At 51.3% G+C, this 18,428-nt stretch overlaps 1 protein-coding gene across 2 annotated transcripts in view; it reads right to left on the reverse strand.

Moving 5' to 3' along the window:
* The window catches only part of LOC138487600 (mitotic-spindle organizing protein 2B-like), a 91,461-nt gene extending 75,560 nt beyond the window's left edge, over positions 1 to 15,901 (reverse strand). Inside the window, exon 1 of one of the 2 annotated variants that reach the window (XM_069614068.1) lies at positions 15,513 to 15,901. In XM_069614068.1, the coding sequence (XP_069470169.1) occupies positions 15,513 to 15,679 (167 nt within the window). In that variant the 5' untranslated portion in view covers positions 15,680 to 15,901. The remainder of the gene's footprint in view (positions 1 to 15,512) is intronic. The other variant, XM_069614067.1, reaches the window with a different exon arrangement.
* Positions 15,902 to 18,428: the final 2,527 nt, after the last annotated feature.

Here is an 18,428-nt window from a genome sequence, read left to right on the forward strand (position 1 = left end):
AACCCCAAGCTTTTGCGGGATTGTGCATGCCCGGTATGTGTGCTTCCAGGATGTGGGCTGGACTGTCTGGTTCCAATACACATCCTGGGTGCCAGAGAGTCTGGTGTGCTGTGAATGCCTGGGACCACCTTGGTCCACGTATGATAAGCCTGTATGTGAGCAGATCTCCCATTGGGTCCTCTTCGTTTTGGCGCAAAGGAGATTTTGGATAAGGGAAGGCTAACAGCCATACCATGTCGATCTCTGGAGTTCTCACTGAACGAAGGATAGGATCAAAGCATCCTGAAACTAAGAAGCCGAGTCGAGGAACCCGCTGGAAGGTTTGGCACCCTGAGCAGGCTGTCGTCCCGCAGGACGCCTCTGCATCTGGTCGTCCCACAAGGTCTGCGAAGACGCTTTGACCGATTGGAATAGTGGGACCAACTATTCTCGGCACCTTCATCAAACCCTGTAAGTAAGCCTTCTCGGAAGCGTCCCTGGGCCAACCAGTGGGCTGACCAACTATGCGCAGGACTCTGCTCTGAAACCGCAGCCGTTTCAAGGAGGCCCTTGAAACTTGGTATATCGCAAGCTCTGTGTTCACAGCACTCACACTGAATTTCATACACTTGGCGTTCCCAGGTCTGGAGTAAAGAGAGAACGCCCGAACCAGAGTATACGTGGTTACCGAGTCGCTCAACCGTGGTGATGAACTTTGCAAGTTCATTGCAGCTGTGCTCCTCTGTGCTCTGAACCCTCCTACAGCAGAACTAGCCTAATCAATCCACCAGGAGCGGAGCAATCGCCACTTTCCCGTTTGGGAATCAACACTAACTTCGTCGCTGAAAGCAGCAGAGCCGCAAGATTGCCGCATTTGACCCTGTAACCGAAGTGGACTTGACTACCGAAGTTTGGTCCGGAGTGCGCCAGGGGTCGGTGAGTAATCGAAACCCTAACCGGTGGCACCTAGCGCATCCATCCATTTTTATGCACAAGTGGACCCTGAAAGCCCCTCTCCTTTTCACTGCTAGTGCGAACTAGCAAACTATTCCCAACTCTTGGAACCTGCTGTGCCCTGTTGGGGAGACCCTCCACAAATAGGGGGAATTTAATATGCATCACCTGACCCACCTTCCTGAGCAGCTACAGACCCTACAAAAGACCCAGTTTCGCCCATCTTCACTACCGCGTGTGCCAGCATTGCAAGTACATTTGAGCAATAGGTTCCTCTCCTCTTAGGGACTGGACTGCCTTTCAGTTAGAATTGTGTTTGCTGCAGAACTTCCTAAAAGACTATTTGAACTACCTGCTTCCTCCCCTTTTCCTAGGTTGTGGACCCATTTCGTGCATTAACCCTTTAGCCCCTTGGTCTTGTATATATGTATTTTAGTAGGATTGTGTTAGTTTAGAAGTGTTACTGTTACCATCTATTGTGTTGAAACTCAAAGGCCTTGAAATAAATGTATTTGTATTTTTAATATATCTACACCTGACTGGGAGTGATAGGTAAGTGTCTTTTACTCTGTGTGCTCATTGATGTCTTTCAGTCACCCTCACCCCTCTTGAGAACGCTGCCAATGCTACCTTAATTGATCTGGCTTGTCCAGAAGGTTACCCTGTTCCAAGAATCTAGGCTGGCCTTCTGAACCTATGCCCACCATGTCAGAGTTTGATATGATTGTGTATTGGCGCTATGTAAATAAACTATGTGTTTCAAAGCGCTTCAAGGCAAGGGAGGGAACAAGAGAAAATACGACATTCTTACAGGCCAGGAACAGTAAGGATGTGAAATTAACCATCATACTCGCCCGACAACATTTCTGGTAGAGCTGGAGGAAAAGAAAAAAAAAGGTGAGTGAGTGGGGTGCAGAAAGGGAGGGGAGGAACAAAACAAGCGACTATCGTACTAGGCCTGACAACGTTTCAGATAGTGCTGGAGGGGGTCGGGGGAGACAGTAAGGGAATGGGGGAGCGACAGACGAGGTTGCTATCATACTAGGTCCAGGGACAATTCTGATAAGAGCAAGTGCATAGAAGAAAGTAAGGGGAGGAGGGGAGGAGATAGGAAAAGGGAGAAAGGGATAAAGGGAGAGAACAGAGAGTAAGCAGTAAAAAAGAAGGGAGAAGCAAGAGGGGAGAGCAAATACAATTATAGAAGTCAGCAGCAACACAACGTTGCAAGCCAGGATACAAGATGAAGATGTGAACAGCATGATTCAGGGCCACCATGCGACAAGATGCAAAGGAAGTCCAGCATGAGAGTTGAGAAAGGGTGACGCACAGTGAATCAATGAAGTCCATAAAAGTAAAATCCAGCATTGGCCACAAGACGGTGATGGTGAAACCAGAATGTAGATTGTGCAGGAAGGGGGGCGGGCATAAGGGAACAACACGGGGGGACCAGAGAGGGTGGGGATGGCCTGTGAGGAAAGAGCGTGTAAACACATGTTGGTGCATGCTTACCTGCTGTCTTAGCAGGGGGTTGGACCCTGGATCCTCTTGGTCCGAACAGGTCCGAACAGGAATTGCCCTTTTCTTTGACTGCCCTTCACTATGTGCACCCGGGCGAGAGAAGCCCTTGATCTAAGAGTTAAGAGCAGGAAGGAAGAGGCAGGGCTAAGAAGGTGGGTGGTACTTAGACCAGGTGACCTAGATCCACTTACACCTGCTCCCCAGCTGCAGAGTTCAGAAATCCGTTTTAACAGAGACCTTAAGACCAGGGTCAAGCAAACCACAGGCTCCGAGTTGCCAAGTATCACTACCTATGAAGACAACGTTATGGCTGCTGAAATTAACTTGAGTGGTGAAGATGGAAATATAAGTATGCTCTTGATAAATGTGTACAATCCACCTGGGGGGGGGAGGGATGGCACCGATTACATCTTTGTCTTCACTGATGAAGTGCATGTCAAATGGGTGGGTGCAGCTAGTCATGAGTTAATCGTGGTAGGAGGCGATTTAAATGCATACTTTTTGGATAAAGACACTCTTCCTTTGAGAAGATTTGCCCTGAATTCAAGGTTTTGCAGCAGAAAGACATGGTATGGGGCGATTATGGGTCCATTTTCACAAGGAATGGACATTGGATCAGCCAGAGGTGACATATCGGGTAAGGGGACCTGGAGAAGTGGACAAAGTTGGTCAACTTTGCACTATTTGTCAGCAATGCCATTTGTCCAAACTCTCGAGATCCTCACTAATACCAAAAGGGACCATTCTCCCCCGAGGCGAACATTGCAGCTTCCAGTGAAAACACCTCCTGGTCCTAAGCTCAGATCTTTCAGTAAACCAATCTGGTAATCGTATTTCGTTGACTGGTGCCAGTACGGACCTCAGCCTTTCGCAAAATTTAGACAAAACCTCACTAGGTGGCTGAGAGCCAATGACAGCTTACTATTCCACTTGTCACATTGTATATAACTATATATTACGTGAACAGGACCATGCAGGAGCATGCTCCTTGCTCCCCTGTCCTTGATCTCTCCCTGTTCATATCTGCTTACTGTAATATTGCTGATGTCTATGTCTACACGTCCTGCCGTTTCCTTGTACTTGCAATTAGCCGAGCATATATGTAACCAAGCTCAGCGCATCTCTGTACCTTCATCTGATTTCTATGTATCTGTAACTAAGTTGAGCATATCCTTGTCTGTTTGCGCCCAAGGGGCGTGGTCTAGATTCATGGACTGAGGACGTACTTCTCCTGAGCTCCTGCCCTGATCCTGAGACCGATCCTCGCAGGAACTCCCAGCCCGAACCGAGGACGGAAATAGGCATACCTCCAGCTGTCTCATCCGAGCCTGCTTCGCCCGAGAAAAAATCCGAACGAAAACGGAGCCGGCAAAACCGAAAACGCGACCTCCGCGCTTCGGTCCCCGAGAATCCAAAATGGCGGCCGCGACTTCGTCCGAAGCCCGCAGACGAGGAGAGCCCGGGAACTGAAGGAGGCGGCACCTGAGGCTCCGGATGGTGATGATCTACTGGTCATCTGCGCCACAGACGGTGAGCGGACCACTGCACCTCTCATCCCTGCGCTGGGACTGCCGCGGGGCGCACACCGCCACACACCGCTGCTGCAAGAGAGGAGGTGAAGGACGGGGCGGGAGGCCCGGGCCGACACGGGCCCCTAAACAGACGAGGAACACCGCGCGGAGGGGCAGACTGGGCCTTCCAGCCCTTCTTTGGACCCGACAGGTGGGGGCCCTGCGGGCGACTACCACTTGGCCTGCGCACATGATACGGGCCACTCAAGACACCAAAGAAGCACCCAGGCCACAACGAGGCCCTGTGAGCCCCGCGGTGAGGGCCATCACACGGCCCAGCCGTATAACGCGGACTGATAGCTACACACAACGCTGAGGTGCCGGGCCCCAGCATAAGGAAAGTCCCGCATCGGCGACCGGGAGCGGCCTCGCCCCAGCGGACACTCCCCCACCTTCTGCCCAGGGACATACCCATGGCTGGGGAAACTAGCAAAGCACCATAACCCCCGCAACCCCCAAGAGGAGGAACGACCCGCTGGCAACCACCTGATCATTAACCCAAAGCAACGAGACGAGTGAAAGGGGGCACCTTGCTGCATGCAGGAAGACAGAGTCCACAACAAACCAATGACTGGCACCCTCCCTCACTGAAAACGACCTGAAAAGCCACAGGGCCACAAGCTCACCGAACCACGACGGCCTCATATTCCCGACAAACAGTGGTCCCGATAAAAGTAACACCGCGAGAACCAGGCCATTGAGAGGGGTCATAACACTGTGCGAACCTGCCCTAAAACATGTGAACACGGTCCGGCCCAACAACAACGAGAAGCGAGGGTATCAGTTGCATAAACGACTCAACGGATACGCTGCCACTGCAGGCAGCGAGGACACTGCACATACCTCTCGGAACACTCTCCTAAGAGCCCTGGTGGACGAACCTGAAGCGAACATCATATAGCACCTCATCAAAGCCCTCTCTAGAAGGAATGCCACCTCCAAAGCACAAACCCAAACTTGTCACAATGGATGCCTTCACCTCAGTCCGACCAAAACAACAGATTCCACAGGAGATGAGCGCTGTTCAAGGATCTCCGACTCAGGCAACAGATCCTAGAGACTCCCAAATCCTACAAGCGATAGCAGCACTGCGAACATCCATGGAAGACAAGATCGGCGAAATAAAATCAGACATTCAACTGATGAGGCAAGACGCGCGAAACCTAACCGACAGAATGGTCACTGCTGAAGACTCTTTGCGGGAAACAACGGAGACCACGCAGGAACTCAGGGCGAAAGTCAAAGAGCTGGAATCCACAGTAGCCCGGCTAGAAACGCGCTCAGAGGATGCGGAGGGCCGAGCCCGCCGCAACAATGTCCGAATACTGGGGATACCGGAGGATTCAGAGGGCCCCGACCCCACCGAATTCATTGAAACACTGTTCCTGCAGGAAATCGGGGCAGGCAAACTCACCCAGGGTTTCTCTGTGGAGCGAGCTCACCGATCCCTTCAAAAGCGACCTCCCCCCGGCTCATATCCGAGACCCATAATAGCTAAAATCCTAAATTTCAGGGATCGGGAGGCCATTCTGAGGTTCTCGAGAGAAGGCGGAGAGATCAAAAGAGGCGCGGCGTCAATAGTCATGTATCCTGATTACACCCCAGTAGTACAACGGGCGAGAAACTCTTTTATACCAGTGAAGGCCACTCTAAGGAAACTCAACCTTAAATATATGCTGCTATATCCAGCGAGACTCAAAGTGCTCCACAACGGGAAGGCAATCTTCCTTGAAACCCCAGCGGCGGCAAATCTATGGCTTGAGCACAACAATCTGGCTGAAGATGCGGAAGGTACAGCGAGAAACAATAAACACCAGGGCAACGACAAAGATCACGCGAGAAGCTGAAGGACACATCAACTACGGCTACTACTTCGGAATAAATCGCGTCGCCACACCAAGAAGGCGACGCAATCGGGCAGGAGCTCGGAGGCTCTTGTGCAAAAACACTGACGACCCACCCCAACCGAAGCGGTGCAGGTAAAATACCTACACATCACCCGGGCTGAAAGACCTGGAGAGGACCGGAAGGCCCGGGAGCCCCCGAGCGTTGTGAGTTCATAACAACTGCTGGGGGCAGTTTACTGTTGTTCTTTTCTGTTGATCCATCCTACGGGAAGGAGGTTGTTAATGTTGATAGATCTCCGAAGGTAAAAGTACAACTGACGGGCGGGGGAACTGGCTGGAGGGCCGGGATGGGCAGGACCGCACTAAACAGAGCCGAACCGGCGATGCCGGTCGCCATCATCTGCTTCACGGGTGGAAGTAGGGACTCTCTTGTTGTTTTACGGAAACAAGACGGCCACACACATTAGACTATTGACCTGGAATGTAAGGGGCCTGGGCACCTACCCCCGCAGGAACAGGATTAAATCCTACCTACAGAGGAAGAGAGTGGACATTGCTCTCCTACAGGAGACTCACTGCACCGCTGAGGCGGATGAGAAGCTCAGAGAACACTGGGGGGGACAAGGCTACGGAGCCCCCTACTCCAAATTCGCCAGAGGGGTGTTCATCTGGTTCAACCCCCAGGTACCGTTTCTCCTACGCAGGTTGGTGAGGGACCCTGAAGGTAGATATCTGATCATATGGGGAACAGTGGAACAAAGAGAAATATGTATAGTAAACTCATACTTCCCTAACAATAATATCCCAGCTCACTTAAAAACACTTAGCGCCCAGATGTCACAGTATCGGGATGGTCTCTTTTTGTGGGGTGGTGATTTTAATTGCGTTCACAATCCCGAACTAGATAGGTCTTATCCACCGGCAAGCGGCTTCCCCGCTGCCACCTCATCCCTAAATGCAACGCTCAACGAATTCGATCTGATAGATGCTTGGCGGGACCTCCACCCAAACGAAAGGACATACTCATATTACTCATCCCCACACAAACTACACACGAGGTTAGATTATTTTTTCATAAGCAGAGAACACACGCCTCAGACGGCTAACGCACAATACTTAGGAAGGACCATCTCCGACCACTCCCCACTCCTATTAGACTGGCAACACAACAGCCCTAGACCGCCCATCCCAATGTGGAGAATGCCTGCTGAGGCTCTGAAAGACCCGACCTTCAGGGATGAGCTCCAGGAGTCCTTGGAAAACTATATAGCGGTAAACACAGGTAGTGTGGACCAAATAGGTACGCTATGGGATGCCCTAAAGGTGGTAATACGGGGAGAAACAATTGCAAAAGCAGGAGGCATCAGGAAACTACTACGGGAGGAACTGAACCAGAAAGAGTTGACAGTCCAACAACTAGAGTCCACCCCTATTGGCACGTTGGGAAGGGAGGAAGAACTGAGTTCTCTTAGGGAGGACTGCTCCAGGGCATGGGACAGATTGGCTAAGTTCGACTTTAGCGTCAGAACTAATAGAGCACATGCAGAGGCCGATAGACCAGGTAGGCTACTAGCGTGGCTCTGCAAAAAAGAACACACTACAGCACTACAAGACGAACAAGGCATAGAACACAGGACTCAACAAGACATAAACGATACCTTCCAACGATTCTATGCACAACTATACTCCCACACACACAAGGTCCCACAGGACCAGATATTGGACACCCTAGAGGAAATTGGCCTACCCAAATTGTCACCAATGCAGTCCGAAGCCCTAGACTCCGACATCACACCGGAAGACATAACAGAAGCTATTAGGTCCCTCGCTACTTGTAAGACCCCAGGATGCGATGGACTCCCCCCAGAATTCTACAAGGAATACGAACCCACCCTGACGCCCCTGTTACACCAGGTCTTTTCTGAGACACTCGAAACTGGTATCCTACCTGACAGTATGAGGGAAACCTTACTGGTCCCGATGCTCAAACCCAATAAACCCTCCGATAAATGCGACTCCTACCGCCCGCTCGCCATGCTTAATTATGATGTGAAAATACTGACGACAATACTAGCGAGACGTCTGTCCAAAGTGATTGGTGACATAGTACATGAAGACCAAAACGGCTTTATACCTGGACGTAACACGTCCCTAAACTTACGCAGGCTACAGCACATTATAGCTGAAACCAATACAAGCGGAAAACAACTCGCACTACTCTCCCTGGATGCTATTAAAGCATTTGATTCCATTTACTGGGAGTGGCTGATAGCGGTCCTGGAAGGTTTTGGGCTCGGTCAACGATTCATCAGATGGGTAGTGATCCTATATACTGAACCTAGGGCCAGGATAAAATCCGGGAGATATGTATCAGACACATGGGAAATTCGCAGGGGCACTAGGCAGGGCTGCCCACTCTCTCCCATGCTCTACATCCTGGGTCTAGAACCCATTGCAATCTTCCTTAGGCAGCAATTTTTCGATGCGGGAATTAGGCTGGGCGGGACTGACCATATTGTTTCACTATATGCAGACGATGTCCTAATATATGTTAACGACCCTCATCTCAATGTCCCGACAATACTGGAGGTCCTTGATAACTACGCCAAAGTCTCAGGCATACAATTTAGCAAAACGAAATCCTGCATGTTTCCATTAGCATCCCTGAAAAATAAATCCGCAGAAGAGCTTCCCTCAGTGGGCATAAAGTGGGAGACCGAATCTTTCCGTTACCTTGGGATCCAGATAATGCACACCCCAGAACAAATGCATACACGAAACACGATGGCTGCGATACCCAAATTGCGCAAATCCATAAGTTTCTGGTCTAAGCTTCCATTATCCATGCTGGGCAGGGCCTCAATAACCAAGATGATCATTCTCCCTAGATTCCTATATGGGTTCCAGAATGTGCACTTCTATATCACCAAGCCCTTCTTTCGGCTTCTCGACACAATAATTAAGGAGTTTCTATGGGGTAAGGGCAGACATCGGGTGGCACTGTCTACCTTAGTACTACCGTACAGCCAAGGAGGGATCCAGTTACCTAGTCTAGAGAAATACTACCTTGCAGCTCAGCTAAGCCATGTAACCAAATGGCTAGCAGACGGGACCACTTCAGAGAACCCCCTCCTACAGGCCATGATCTCCCCAATTCACCTGAGGGAATTGCTCTGGGCCCCTCAAACTCTGCTACACGATCAGCCTTTTCTAACAATCCTAGGCAGGAAAATATGGTGCAGAACCAAGACGGTGTTACACCTGAAGCAACCATACTTCCAAGAAGTGCCAATACTCTCGGGACTCGACAAATCTGTCACCACCCTCCACACCATTAGGCACTGGGAGGAAAAAGGAGTGTACACCTGGGGAGATCTATACTCCGGAGGCACATTCAGGGAGTTCGCTGAGTTGCAGGAGGAAGAGGACATTCACGCTGGCCAATTCCTGTGGTATCAAAAGATCCGCAAGATAGCACGCATAAAATGGGACACCTGGCCAGAAGAACCAGAGAACACTCCCCTCTTGGCCTTGATGTACACCCTGAGTGAAGAGGGGAAAGCAATATCTCAGATATATAAACTCCTTGTTGACATCCCCAATCCCTGCAGTGATATACTAAAGACCCGCTGGGAATCAGACATGGGACTGGAGCTGTCCGAAGAGGAGTGGAGCAGAGCGCTGTCCTTCCCGAAAGAGGTCTCTAGAAACCAGAGATTTCGGCTAATCCAGTTAAATGTACTCTATCGTACCTACTTAACCCCGAGCAGAATCGCTAAGTTTAACAAAACCGCCCAGACACAGTGCACCTGGTGTGGGATAGAGGGAGCAGACTTAATCCATATGTTTTGGAACTGTACAAAAACCCGTAGCCTCTGGTCGACGGTAAAAAAAACCTGCGAAGAGGCAGAAGTCACCAGATATAAATGGACCCCAGCAGAATGCCTCCTAGGCTGCTACCCCAGACTAGCCAAACTCAAGTATGCGGTTAAGCTGATGGACTTGCTATGCATAACAGCCAAAAGAACTATCGCCATGGCATGGAAACGGCCGGCAGGACCAAATCAAAGGGCATGGCGCAAAGAATTCGAAAGATGGGCGACTGCCGAAACAAGAGCCTGGGAGGACAGCGTGGCTAGATCTACGGACGAGTCAAGCATGGCCCTTGCTGCTTGGAAAGACACCATGTCTAGACTGTTTCACTCTTCGGATGATAAGCCCCCCTGAACCACCTACCGGCCCTGGCACAGGACCTGAATGATTGCCTAAGACATTCGAAACCAAGCCCCTCCAGCATTAACATTCTCGGAAAGCCCATACCCATGCCCATGTTGCCCGGCCGCTTCCTCCCCGCTTACAACCTCATCAGTCATCACTCACCCTTGAATCGGAGATAGTTAATGTTTCTATTGTTTATGTTCATGTTAAGTAAAGTTTGTTGTTTGACCACAAAGGCTGAATGTCGCTGGCCAATCGGTCACCTTGAAATATGTAACTATAACGAAAATGCCAATAAACAAATTTGAAAATAAATTGTCTGTTTGCGCCCTGATACTCCAGGGTATGGCACGCCATACAAATAATAAACTAAACTCAAAAAAACTCCATGAGGAAACAAGTGCTAGAGTACGTTTAGATAATGATAGAGGTGCAGCTCAGAAAGGGAGACAAGCAAAGCTGTGTCTGGCTCCCTTGCTGTTTATTTATATATTTCTGATCTTCCGAAGAGGATGTTGAGAGAATCAAATTGCACCCCCAGGATTGGAAGGACGAGAGTTGACAGCATGTTATATGCTGACGACCTTGTCATTTTCAACCAAACTCTTACTGGATGTAGATCCATGCTGGATGGATTCAAAAGAAAGTTAAAAAAATGGCTCTTTGAATAAAGCCCAGTTGATTCCTCGGTTCTCTCCCCTAGCTCTTTCTACGCTTATACGTTTCTTGTTGTCTAGTCTCGTCCGCGCCATCATGCCCACGGGTTCATTGCTGCGCAGTACAAATGCAATAAAGTAAAGTAAAGGACAATTTAGCTGAATATGCAAAGGGAAAATGACCTCGTAGTTAACATCGAAAAGACTAAAACACTGCTGATCTCCAGGAAAGAAATTAACAAAATGAAACTCAAATTCAACCTAGGGAACGTGGCGTATGTAGATCACTACCCGTACCTCGGATTGGAAACGAGTGCAGAGATAAATTACTCTTATACCATTGCCAGCAAAAAGAGGAAGACTGCTCTGTGGACCCATCTCTTCACAAGATTTGTCCATCAGATGGCAGGGTATTTGTTTGAGGGTACTCCAATTCTTTACAAGCAGTGCTTCAGTACGGCTATTTTGTATGGCCTTGAGGCACTTACAATGAAGGATCCCAGGTGACTAAATGTTGTTGAGGGTCTTTTCTGGAGAAAGTTGTTGAAACTTAGACCATCAGTCCCCGAGTAACTGTTACGCTTGGAGTTGGGCCCGATCTCACTGGGTGGACTGATGGAAAGAAAAAGGGGAGAATTAAACCTTAAAGAAAGGCAAATATGACTGCAGTGTGGCCCATTCTAAAAACTTTGGGTGCAAATTGTGGGAGAAATGGAAACACTAATACTGACGTTTCATGATCTTATGAGGATTACTTTTCAAGAGATAAATTGGTTCCCAAATTGGATCATCAGGGGTGGTTATCAGACTTTAAAAACATCATTTAAAGCCAAATTTGATATATATGATCAAATATCCACCCTAAAAAGTGTCAGACAAGTAACTAGTGCGGTCAATAGGTATAAAAGACCCCAAATGTATGTCGCTCCCCTTAGTATGTAGGCTCCTGTTGTGTCTTTGCATTAATCAACTTCCATTGTTGTCAGTTTGTTTGTTTGTTTTATTTCTAATGCGCTCCAGACCCGTAGGTAGAAGGGCGCAGCAGGTAGGATAATGCGAAACTTACATTGTTACAGATTATACAGGATACAGTAAAAGTTATACATATTATACAAGATACAGTAATGGATATTATAGATAATATACAAGTTGTGCAAATTATACAAATTATACAAGTTACAGTAATAGTATACAAATGTATACAAATGTGCAGGACCATCATCGTGCAGGTCGATGAGTTACATAGAGGATGGTACGCATAACATATCGTGGGAAGGAGGAGAGGGACAAGTGTCAAGTCTGGGAATATTATAAGCCTAAATCTAGTGGTCGTTGGAGATAAGATATTGGATAGCATTCCTTCTGAATAGTGAGTACGGCTGGTCTGCTCTTAGATTGTTGGGTAATAGATTCCAGGTTTTGGCCGCCTTCACACGGAAACTATTCCCACCGACCGTGGTAAGTTTAAATCTAGGTACTACCAGACAGTTAGTATTGGTAGCTCTGGTAGGTCTAATAGAGGGTTTTTTTTGCATTTTGTTCGTGAGGTAGCTTGGGGCGGCGTTGTTAAGAGCTTTATGTGTCAGGGAGATAATTTTTAATTGAATTTTGTGGTTTGTAGATAACCATTTGTGTTGGCGTCTGATGGTGGAGATGTGTGTTCTTTTGTTTATGCCAAGCGCTGCTCGCAAAGCATTATTTTGGAGCGTTTGAAGTTTCTGTATGGTAGATTTGTTGGCACCACTGTAAAGGGCATTACAGTAGTCGATCCTGGAGAGGATAAGTGCTCTAGCCAAGATCATGCAACTGTCATTAGAGAGGAAGGGCTTGCCTGCTCTTATCAGTTTGCAGGTGTATGCGGTGGTAGAGGCCAAGGATTTTAGTTGTTTGTCGAAAGATAGTGTGGAATCCAAGTAGAAACCGAGGGTTTTTACTTCCTTGGAGACCCTGATAGGATTTCCATCAATATTGAAGGAGGAGAATTCCTGACCTAATTTTTTGGTGTTCATATGTGTTCCCAGGATTATCAACTCCGTCTTGTCGTCATTCAAGCACAAGCCATGTGTGGCCATCCATGCTTGAATAACGAGATATACCCTATTCACCAATTCCAAGTCCTTCCTATGATCCCCAGAAAGCGGGAGGAGAATCTGTGTATCATCTGCATAGTTAGTGTAGGTGATACCCAGAAGGTCTAGATCATCGAACAAGGGCTTGGTGAAGATATTGTATAGGGTAGGCGAGACACAGGAGCCCTGGGGAACGCCACATAATATAGGGGTAGGGTCAGCTGCGGCCGATGGGGAAAAAACTCATTGTTCTTTCGCTGAGGAAGGATTCGAGCCATTTGATGGCCTCAGGAGAGAAATGGGCAGCAGAATCCAGGTGTTTGCAGAGTACCTTGTGATCGACCAAGTCGAATGCTGCAGAGAGATCAAGTAGGAGCAGGAGTGCTGTTCCTCCTCCATCCCTCAGCTCGTCGACCTGCGTCTTTAAATCAATTAAGGCGGTTTCTGTTCCATGAAGTGTTAGGCCCGCAGATGAAAATATTGCTGAAGACAGATATTGCTGAATCTGCAATAATCATGGTACACTAGAAACATTATGCGTCTCTGGGTACTCATTAGTACCTATGAGAATCTTGTTTATGATTTTGACACTATAAATCTGACGAATTCTGTACTTACTGTTGGAACTCTCCTTCCCTATCAGTACAGTTTGCACGTTTTAGGGTCTGGAAGCAGGGAGCAAGGACATTGGGGTAAATTAATTTTAGTATTTAGGCATTCAGGGCAATGACCCGAAGCCTGTTGACTGAAAGGTGCCAAATGTTAGTAAGTTGAAGCTCACTTGATGTGCTTATTTGCACATGATGATCTGTGCAGGTACAGGGCCTCGATCACTGTCTGTCTTGATTATTTCTGGTGTATCCAGCACATCAGTGCAAAACTCTTAAATGGTTGTCTTATAATTTGTATGTATTGACCTGTAATTGTTGTATGTATTTTAAACGTGTGACTGTGTTGTGCTACAGTATGCGTGTATGTATTGATGTGTTTATAAAATGTAATTTGACTAATTACCATAAATATTCGGTTGATTATAAACCCCCCCCCCCTAGTCAAGGCGCTAGAAGCCTCCGTGCCCCATCTCCCGCGGGCCTGCTGCCTGCATCCCCCCTCGCCACCCTGCCCCTCACCTCTAGCCACCCTGCCCCTCACCTCTAGCCACCCTGCCCCCCACCATAAGAGCTCAGGGTCCAGGCCCACGCCGGCCACCTGCGTCCTCCCCTAGCCGCCCCACAGCCCCCCTAGCCACCCTGCCCCTCACCAGAGGAGATCGGGGTCCATGCCCACGCCTGCTGCCTGCGTCCCCCCTAGCCACCCTGCATCCCCCCTAGCCCTCACCAGAGGAGCTCGGGGTCCATGCCCACGCCTGCTGCCTGCGTCCCCCCCTAGCCACCCTGCATCCCCCCTAGCCCTCACCAGAGGAGCTCGGGGTCCATGTCCACGCCTGCTGCCTGCATCCCCCCTAGCCCTCACCAGAGGAGCTCGGGGTCCATGCCTACACCTGCTGTCTGCGTCCCCCCTAGCCCTCACCGGAAGAGATTGGGGTCCAGGCCCATGCCGGCTGCATCCCCCCTAGCCACCCTGCATCCCCCCCAGTCGCCCTGTGTCCCCCCCTAGCCCCTCACCGGAAGAGCTCAGGGTCCAGGCCCACACCGGCTGCCTTCACCACCCCCCCCCAGCCGCCCTGTGTCCCCCCGAGCCACCCTGGCCCTCACCGGAAGAGCTCAGGGTCCAGGCCTACGCCGGCTGCCTGTGTCCCCCCCCCCAGTCACCCTGCACCCCCCCAGCCACCCTGCATCCCCCCAGTCGCCCTGGCCCCCACCAGAAGAGCTTGGGGTCCATGCCTGCATCCCCCCCCAGTCGCCCTGCATCCCCCCTAGCCCCTCACCTGAAGAGCTCAGGGTCCATGCCTGCTGCCTGCGTCCCCCCCAGTCGCCCTGCGTCCCCCCCTAGCCACCCTGGGTCCCCCCCCTAGCCGCCCTGGGTCCCCCCCCAGTCGCCCTGGGTCCCCCCCCAGTCGCCTGTGTTCCCTCCTAGCCACTCACCGGAAGAGCTCGGGGTCCATGCCCATGCCTGCTGCCTGCACCCCCCCTAGCCACCCTGCGTCCCCCCCAGTCACCCTGCGTCCCCCCCAGTCACCCTGCGTTCCCTCCTAGCCACCCTGTGTCCCCCCCCAGTCGCCCTGGGTTCCCCCCCCAGTCGCCCTGGGTCCCCACCTAGCCCCTCACCGGAAGAGCTCGGGGTCCATGCCCATGCCTGCGTCCCCCCTAGCCACCCTGCGCCCCCCCCTAACCCCTCACTGGAAGAGCTCAGGGTCCAGGCCCACGCCTGCTGCCTGCGTCCCCCCCTGGCCGCCCTGCGTCCCCCCTAGCCGCCCTGCATCCCCCCTAGCCGCCCTGCGTCCCCCCTGGCCACCCTGCGTCCCCCCTAGCCGCCCTGCGTCCCCCCTAGCCGCCCTGCGTCCCCCCTAGCCGCCCTGCGTCCCCCCCCCAGTCGCCCTGCGTCCCCCCTAGCCGCCCTGGGTCCGCCCTAGGCCCCCCAGCCGCCCTGCGTCCCCCCTGGCCACCCTGCGTCCCCCCAGCCGCCCTGGTTCCGCCCTAGCTCCTCACCGGAAGAGCTCGGGGTCCAGGCCCACGCCTGCGTCCCCCCCTGGCCACCCTGCGTCCCCCCAGTCGCCCTGCGCCCCCCCTAGCCCCTCACCGGAAGAGCTCGGGGTCCAGGCCCACGCCGGCCGCCTGCGCCAGCTCATACAGCTCCGACTCCTCTGCGTTCAGCACTTTCTTCTTCTTGTGCACGAAGCGCTGCCCGGAGCCGCTCACCGTCACCGCCACCCCCTGAGGGGGGAGCGTGGGCTCCGGCGCGGCCATGGGTGCCGGGCCCCCCTGCTGCAGCCGCCTTCCCGCCAGCGCCGCCCGTCACCTAGCAACCGCCAACTGACAGCGCAGCGGCACAAGGGCCCGGGCGGAAACAGGCTCCGCGACAGGCCGTTCCGCCCTCACGCACGCGCGCACGCAAGGGGCTGGAAACAGACGAAAGACTAGACGGGCAGCTCAGCACTGGTGCGTCAGTGAAAGGACTCCGTGCTTCCCAAAGCGCGCGCGCGTGCGTAATATCCGGCTCATAGTCCCACAGACAGAGCGAGAGTGCAATGCTGGAAGCGTCGCGCATGGGGGCGCCGTGGCCGCGTCTCTGTCCCGGGCAGGGTGGTCCCGGGCAGGGTGTGCCTGGGCATGGTGCCCGCAGAGGCAGGCCGCTTCCCACCCCACCCCCTCCCCTCCCCTGCCCTCCCACCCCAGGCAGCTCCAGAAGCACGTGCAGGGTGCATGCAGGAGCACACATCACGGAGTCCCGTCTAGACACGTTATCATGCATGCAATGCTGGGGCACTAGAGCTCTGATACTTTAGTTCTTCTTAAAGGACATTTATTGCATGCACTCTCAACACAAGATTGCTCCCCTTGCGCTCTGGTGCATCTGAAAGGAAAAGAGGGTGGGGTGGAGCGGGAGGAGAGCAAGAGTGCTGTGATGTGCTGCTGTTGGCAGCATCATTTCGCTTCACACCGTTCGCTGTGCTTAAGTGTGCTTTCGGTTGGTTGCCGTCATGTTCTCTTGTGCAAGACTACGTGGTTTGGTTTGTTGCAGCGGTGTAGTGAAGTGTGTGCAGTTTCTTGTGCTTAGATGTATGAGGTGTATGCAGAGGGGTGAGATTTTTAGTAGGGTCGGTTAATGGCATCACTATCTAGCTCTGGCACATGTTCAACTTCACAAATCTAGCTAGAAGTGACGCAAGATTATCTTCACAGGTCTATCTAGATGTGACTGTTAAACAGCAGACGGGAGTCGGATAGCAGGGTTGAAACGAAATGTTATTTTATTCAAGTTTAAATTTATACAACTTCCATGCAACAAAAGGAAACAAAACGTTCAGCGGAAAGAGATGCACCAAGCTTAATGTTGTCAGGTCAGGTGCTGCCTGACCCACCGTTGGTTTAGGCTGGGCAGTGCCTCAACAAATTGTTCCAGCATGATTTTGTCCTTGATTTGCCCTGTGGTGGCTCTACTGGGCTGTAACAATTTTTTGGCTAAGTCTAAAATAAAAAAGCTGTCTTGGGCTTTCCCCAAAGGCGGCTCTCACGATACGTTATCCTATAAGATTCTTTATCCATGCCCAGTCCCTCTAAGATCGTCTTCTTTAGCTCTGCATATGGGGTATCCCCTGTGGGATTTGCAGCTTGATAGGCCCCTTGCAACGCCCCTGTTAGTAGCGGGGCTAGGAAGAAGGCCCATCTCTCCTGGGGCCATTGGGCAGCCCTGGTGATTCTCTCAAAATTAACAAAGAAAAAACTCTGGTCATCTCCCGCCTGGTATTTCTGCAACACAGTGGGGGGTATGACTGGTTGCGCTTTATTGGCGGCCATGGCCTCACCCAATATCCATAGGGCTTCTCTTCCTTGATCTTGCATAGCACTCTGGATCTGTATGGCTTGCTGCAGTGCTTGACGATCCGCCTGGGCCTGGTGTCCTTGCATTTGTAGAAGCTGCTGCAGTTATTGCTGCCCCTCAGCTAGCAATTTTATTATTGCTTCCATGACAAACAAGTCAGGAACCAGCATTGCCTTATCCCACCGCTACCACCACTGTTAAACAGCAGGCGGGAGTCGGATAGCAGGGTTGAAACAAGGTCCTTTTATTCAGGTTTACAATTATACATCTTCCGTGCAACGAAAGGAAACAAAACAAAATTTTCAGCAGAAAGAGATGCACCAAGCTTAATGTCAACTTGGCGTTCCGCTTTGCAAATGGGACGAGAGTAAGGCTGCCCTTCGTAACTCCCAGGAGCTCCGCGTCCTAGATCGCCCAGTGAAAACCTGCTGTGTCCTTGATCCACTCTTGGCAGTCCTCCGGCTGTGTTTGCTTGGAAAAACATAGAACGACCATGATTCATTGAACGCAGGTTTTAAACATCCCGCATCTCCTCCCCGCCAATTATCCAGTTTTCCCAACCCTCTTAATCGTTTCGGTTGGAATCCCTCCCCGTTTCCTTCCCCGGCCTGTAGTGTTTCTCCCGTCACCCGCCACTTACCTTACTCGCCCTGTCTCTCCCGCCACCCCAGTGTCCCGACATCTCTGGAGGATCTACACCCACAAGCATAAGGTAGGTGTGGTTCTTCAGGCTCCAGGGCCTAGACCAGGTTATAGACAGGAATTATGGGATCTGTAGTCCACTGCTCTAACGAATTTGTTGCCTCAGGACATCCATGTAGGGAACAGTTGCACCACTTGCTATGGAGTGCTGCATGTTCCGCTGAAAAGGGGAGGAGGGTTTTGAAATCCTCTGTCATTGCGATCACTGCCGGACTGTAGTGCGGTTGCTTCTCAGTTGATCCCATGTTTCCTCGGAGAAGTGGCTGTTCAGAGGGTTCCGGTTCAGTTATGACTGGGCCTGTTGGTGCTGTTTGTTCAGCAGCTTTCGGTTGCTCTGTCAGGCAGGTGCCCCGGTACCCGTCGGGTCACACCTCACAGTGATGTAAGCTAATCCTCACAATTCTATCTAGATGTGGCGCATGCAAATCTTCACAATTCTATCTAGGAGTGATGCAAGATTATCTCCACAAT

This window comes from Ambystoma mexicanum, chromosome 9 (genome assembly GCF_040938575.1).
Source record: "Ambystoma mexicanum isolate Mex_15411 chromosome 9, UKY_AmexF1_1, whole genome shotgun sequence".
NCBI lineage: Eukaryota > Metazoa > Chordata > Amphibia > Caudata > Ambystomatidae > Ambystoma > Ambystoma mexicanum.